Genomic DNA, 6,392 nt, shown 5'->3' with positions numbered 1-6,392 from the left:
TTTTATTTTACCGATGGGGATTAACTGCCTCTGAATTAACTTTATACAAAACTGAAAACCTTTTGACAATACTAAGCGTTAATTCCTAGCATATACCTTTTCTAATTTCACCTGTGTTAGCTGGTTGGCTTTCTTTACAGAGCCATTTTTCTCTCTTCATAATCTCTTCAATCCAGCTACCCTTAACTGGGGAACAAGAAACCAAGCTGAGATGTAGATGCGGGGGCACCTCGCAAACCACTTGAGGAAGTCTAGCACACGAGCCTTGTAACCTGAGCATCAAACTTGTTTCTTAGCAAAATTACAAATTGCTACATGTCATGGAGTTTGGGGATTGCTGAAACCACAAATGTTAAATCTTGCCATAGGCCTTCTGCATAATTATGGATTGGTCTAAAGTGAAAGGCTATGTTTCTGTAAACATAGCCTTCAATACTATGAACAAAAGGAATGTTCAACTAATAATTGTGAGAAATTGCATCTCTGGATCTGTGCTTTTTTTCTAAATCATTTTGTCCTACTCCCTCACACCCATCCCCAATTCTACCATCTTAAAAGTTCATAGTCCTACAACAGGGCATAATGTGTATAGGAACACAGAGTGGATGTGGTTAAGTATGTCACACACACAAAACTGGGACAACAGGAACAAATGTTAATATGTTGTGAAGAGCAAAGAGATGAAGTAAACTTTTTAGCTCCTCAAGACTTATACATTGAAATAGTTTAAGGGGTGATTATAAATTGATCAAGAGACATTGGAGTCAGAGAATGAGTGTTCAGGGTAGAAGGGAAAAATGAAAGAGGGAACAGGAGGCATGTTTCTGCCATTGTTAGCCACATGACCGTGGCCAACCCAACTTAAAAGCTGTTCTTCACTAGTAATGAGGACAAAAATGCATTGATAGTGCAGGGAATTTTGGGAGGATCAGATGATACAACAGTACTACAGAAATGACGCATTTCTAAGTTTAGTTTGAGGTATTTGACAGGTTTTGAAAACACTGGAGACAGCTTTGAACATATTTAGCACATGTATAACTATGTATCTAGCTCCTAACTGAAACTAGTTGAAAAGCCTTTTAAATTTGTATACTCTGGAGGGAGGTCTGTTTCTTTAGTCAATTACTTCATAGACGTTTTGAATCAAGTGGTGGAAGAGTATAGTCATGTTACCCCAGAAGAGGGCACCATTACCCAAGAAATGGAAGTTTGTTGCTGCTATAAGGAATGTTACTAAGGTTTTAAATGGGATTTGTTAGAGGCCAGCAAAGTAGTTTCTGATACCCCCATTCTTATTTCATGACTTTCATGTCTCTCTTTCCCACTCCTTTAGGCACTGGTCTGCCTTCCCATTCCCCAAAAGCCTTCTCAGGTTAGGTATAGAATGGGTTCTCAAAAAGTAGTGGTTCCCAAGCTTTTCACTACTACAGCTCTTTCTATTGTTTTTATGTCATGGATCTGACATTTTGAAACATTTTGTCTGCTAAACTGCATTTATTAATAATTGATTCAAAATCATTCTTCTAATCTATAAATAAGATACAAATACAGTTTTACAATGTCACACCAGCATGTGATAGTTTCGCATTACTGTGGTGGTGTAATTTCAGCCACTGGCAAAGAAAAGTTTTAGCTAGCAAGGAGCAAAGCAGAGGAATTTCTATTAGGATTTTCAATATATTGAAAATAGCTCACAGAAGCCAGCTACTCTCTGAGGATTCCTAGGGGTTTGAGATCCCAGATGAGAGGGTGATCAGAGTCTCACAGTATAAATGTCTACAATAAGCCCATGCTTTGCATATTTTGTTCCTATTGATAGCATACAATATTAACTGAAAATTTGTTAGCCAAAGAAATAATACCTTCCCCAGGCATATCTAGATTTTGATGATACTTTCTCTAATCTTCACCTAAAGGATTGAATCTCTAAATGGAAGAACTCCAGAAAACCTGGCAAAAAGCAGGGGACCTGTATAGTAGGCCATGTATTTACCTATCAGACAAGTTTTGTGAATATATAAAAACACACATAACAATATTAGGGGCCTGCTGCATTGGGCATTTCGATAGATTATCCTCAAATCTTGTAACAATATGTAAGGTATCATTACTATCTTCCTTTTACAGATGAGAAAACTGAATCAGAGAAGTTTGATAACTTTCTCCATTACACAGCTACTAAGGATTGGAACTGGGATTCAAACTTGTTTTTCTCCTAAGCTCTGGTCATCATGCTTAGGAGTTTTCTCATTAGAGAACAGACTATCATTGGGAAGAAAAATAAAGAACTAAAATTTCCACACACAAAAAATACTGGAGGAAAACGCAAGTCACCTATTTTAGAGAATAACCTCCCAAAGAACAATACACATCTTTAATTTCTGTAGTCATATGTTTTATTTAGAACGGAAGTTTATTGGTTTCATAATAGGCTCCACCTTAATACATTTAGAGAATGTCATAATGCATCCAGTAGCAAAATTAGATGGCTTTCATTGGTCCCTAGATATGGCTAGAGCCACGAGACTTTGGATTCCTTTCTGCTAAGAAACTTGTCCGGGTCCAAATTCGAAGACAGAACAGAGTTGCTAGTGCTCCTTCTTCCAAGGATTGGCAGGGATAGGTGCAGAAATAGAGAACTAGACGCAATGCTCAGGAATCTTATGTCAATCCAGTATTTTGCAAGATCCTCGCTGAATCATTTTTTTTTTTTTGAGATGTATTTGACAGGTAACACTCACTGAATCTTATAAGCACAAAACAGTACCATTGGAAGGAATCTTCAAAATCGTCTATATTTCAGCCATCCTGATAAAACTAAGTACTGGAAATACCTCTGCAACATAGTAGTCAAGGGATCACCAAGCCTCTGCTTGAATGCCCTAAATAATGGGAAATTCATTTGTTTACAAAGCTATTTCATCTACAGATAGGTTTGACTAATGCAACATTCTTCATACTGAAATCTTCCTTGTAACTTTGATTCACTGATGCTAATTCGAAGCTATAAGATCACCTAAAGCAATGCCTCCCCCAAAAGGTGTTTCTCCCCAGATTACCCTTTTTGGTACTTTGTCCAGTTTTGAATGCCCTTGTGAACAGAGCTAATCATTTTGGAATGCCATGATAGGTTGGTCAAGGCCAATGAAAACCATAGTCAGAACTGATCTTATCTGATCTCCTCTCCTCTGCACTCCCACAGGGCCTGGAGGCAAGCTCTCCACTGTGCTGAGCTTTATCTGGCTGTCACTGTCAGCAGAACAGTGAGAGCTGGAAAGAGACACTCTCCAATGATTCAATCATCATTGAGATCTAAGGCCTTGACAATCCTTAGAAACCTCTTAGAAGAAACATCCCTTCAACCATAAGTCAGCATTAGCATCTACCTAAAACCTGTCTTGATTATTCCACTACTTGGTCTAAAAAGGCCTACCATAAAAATTCTGGCAAAGCCATGAAGGGTCTTATCATGAATGGAAATGGATCAAATGGTTTCTCTTCTCTAGATCTCTAATGCAGAACCTCCCTTTACTTCACTGATAAGCCATTTCCAGCCATTCTTCTTTTATCTCTGTGCCATCTGAGAACATCCTGACTTCTCACAGCCATGCTATAGAGAGAGCTTCAAATGTGGGGAGGCACCAGAGAAACAGTTGAGCCAGAGCCTACTGTCACAGGTATTTTAGACATTGCCAGTCAGTGACAATGTAGAGCCATTATTTCATGTTCAAGCTGGTTGCAGAGAAGATCCTTGACATCAGTGACTGGATGGAAGGAATTCTTGTTGCAGAGCACCCAACACATCGACATATATTTTTTTCTGATAATGGTAAAAGACTTCAGCTGTAAACAAAGTATCTATGTAACCCTAAAACACTATTTTCTGAATTTTTGTGTTGAAATCTAGTGAGATCCACTTATAATAACTCAGTATTAGTGCGAGTAGAGAAATTCACTGCTGGGTAGTAAATTAAGATCCTACATATTTGAGAAGATGATGTCTGAAAATGCAAGCTAATTATATTCAATTGGAAGAGGACCATGATTTCCATGTTTTTTTTTTCTTACTGCAAACAATCTATATAGTCCCAATAAATTCATCGTAAAATAAGCTTTAAAAAAGCTTTAAAATGTCAAAAAAGGAAAAAAGCCAGTAACTAGAACAAAATAAGTAATGAGATTAATAGCATGTTTGGCTTTAGAGAATTCTTATATACTCAGTTGATTAAAACATCCTATATGATATTGTACATTTTTACCAAAAGTTCCCAAAAGAAATATAAGAATTAAACATTTATGACTGGATTTAGCTGTAGTAAGGAATTAGATGTAAGTGTTTGATTGCTCTTTGTGCCTTCAAAATTCTGTAGAAAATTCTGTCTTCTTTTTAGTTCATCCAGAATGACTGAATTATTGGATGCAAGACTCTGTGTCCTAAAGATATTAAAAATAACAGAATTATTACCTTCAAAAGGGGCCTGGATTTCTAATCAAGGCATTATACCACCTTTCATTTCTTTGAAGCAATATAACATTTACTAACACTAAGATGCATTTATCAAATACGTCGACCTTTAAAAATCTAAAGTGCTCTTTACATTTTAAATGCTTCACAATAGCACAATATAAAGTTCACATTTTCTGAACATCTGTTCTCAGATCCAGTATCAAATATTTTCTAGTCAGAAAAAAAGTCACTGTAAAACTCTTCCACACAACTGAAGTGACCAATATCATCTTGTGTAATTTATTTCTTTTTTGAGAAGTCATACCAACTACAATATTTTTCATATTGACAATGTTCCTTTCCTAAGAGCTGTAAGCTATGTTAGTCCCTTATCGAATACATCTATCTGCCTTGCTTCAGCCAAGTCACATTACTGTTTGGGCATTTTGCTTTTGACATTCCCCCTTTTCCACATTGCTTCTTCTCCATCACATATTCATTACATTAGGATATGTCTCATAAATGTGTCCTCCAATAAGTCTTCCCCCACACAACATAGCCCACCCAGCACTCTTAATTCCACATCTTTTGGCAGTTATAAAGAGTTTATGCTTTGTTCTTGAGTCCAATTTGTCTGTTGGTCTCAACTAAATTGCAAGCTTCCTACAAGTAGCAACATCTTGTTCATTTCTAGCCCCTTAATCTTTATATTAACAATATGGCACATAGTTGATGTTCAAATGCTATCTTCCCTCCCTCTTCCTCTACAAGTCTTTAATCCTTTTCCCATTTGCCCCAAGAATACTTGCTGGTGGCACCTGCAGCATTTACCCCAAGATAACTCACAGATTACAGTCCTAACCTTATCCCCAAAGTTTGTCATAAAATATCTTTTATTATTTTTGCATCACTCTAGTATATACTGATAGTCTTTGGAAACAAATGACATCATTCTATTTATAGCATTGTTTTTAGTAGTTTGATTCCTAAAAACGTCAAATCCTAGAAAATGTAGCATTTCTACATGTGATGCCAAATGAACACTGGCAGCGAGCTGCACTTTTTTTCCCCTAAACTGGAATTAATGATATTAGTTATAAGTCAAGAAAATCATAAGCGATTTATAAGAAATCAAAATTTCTCAAGATTTTGCTCATTTAAATTCTCAATTGCATGTCAAGAAATAATTTCCCTTATCTGTTTTGGGTTTGTTTTTGTTTTGCTTTTTCCAGAGAGAGAGAAAGGCAACCCCCAGCTTATTGATTTACACCACCATTATTTACTTTGGAGACAACGTGTTTTGATACTTTAAAGACTTAATATGAATCAAACTATTGTTTCAAGCAGAGAAGATCTGTTCCTGAATGAAGAAAGGTATTCTAAAAACAGACTTCTGAGTAGTTAGCCTAAATTATAAATTATCAGAAATGTCTGCAAATATTTATATGTAAAAACAATCACTGGATATTTATTATAGACAAAAATGGGAATAATCTAAATGACAAAGGAAGGAAAATAATGGTTAGATAAATAATAAGGCCCACATAATGGAATACTAAACAACTATTAAAAAGAATGAGTTGGGTCTGTATGTATTGATTGCAGGATATCCATGATATGGTAGGTGAAAAAAGCCACAGCTCTATATGATTTGTTGTCAAAATATATTTATAAATGCACAAAAAAAATGTCTGAAAGACTATATTCCAAATTGTTCACAGTGTCTAGGTCACCTCTATGGAATGGGAGTGGGAAAGGTTGGAGAATGAAAACTTCGTTTTACTTTTTACATTCTTGTATTACTTTTCAAAAAGAGGTACACAATAATTTTATATAATAAAAAAATCTAATAAATATATATGCTAAATTTTATAACTGAAAAAAGCAACATGCAAAATAGCAACTACAATATGATTTCAATAGATAAAAATATTTAGATCAG

At 35.6% G+C, this 6,392-nt stretch overlaps 1 protein-coding gene across 2 annotated transcripts in view; it reads right to left on the bottom strand.

Moving 5' to 3' along the window:
• Positions 1-2,376: 2,376 nt before the first annotated feature.
• Positions 2,377-6,392, bottom strand: part of STOX1 (storkhead box 1) — a 38,929-nt gene continuing 34,913 nt past the window's right edge. For both annotated transcript variants that reach the window (XM_039871973.1, XM_039871972.1), the window contains exon 4: positions 2,377-4,437. In XM_039871973.1, coding sequence (XP_039727907.1) covers positions 4,414-4,437 — 24 coding nt within the window. In that variant the 3' untranslated portion in view covers positions 2,377-4,413. The remainder of the gene's footprint in view (positions 4,438-6,392) is intronic.

This window comes from Pteropus medius, unplaced genomic scaffold, assembly GCF_902729225.1.
Source record: "Pteropus medius unplaced genomic scaffold, Ma_sr-lr_union100, whole genome shotgun sequence".
NCBI lineage: Eukaryota > Metazoa > Chordata > Mammalia > Chiroptera > Pteropodidae > Pteropus > Pteropus medius.
This window is presented reverse-complemented; position numbering and strand designations above follow the sequence as displayed.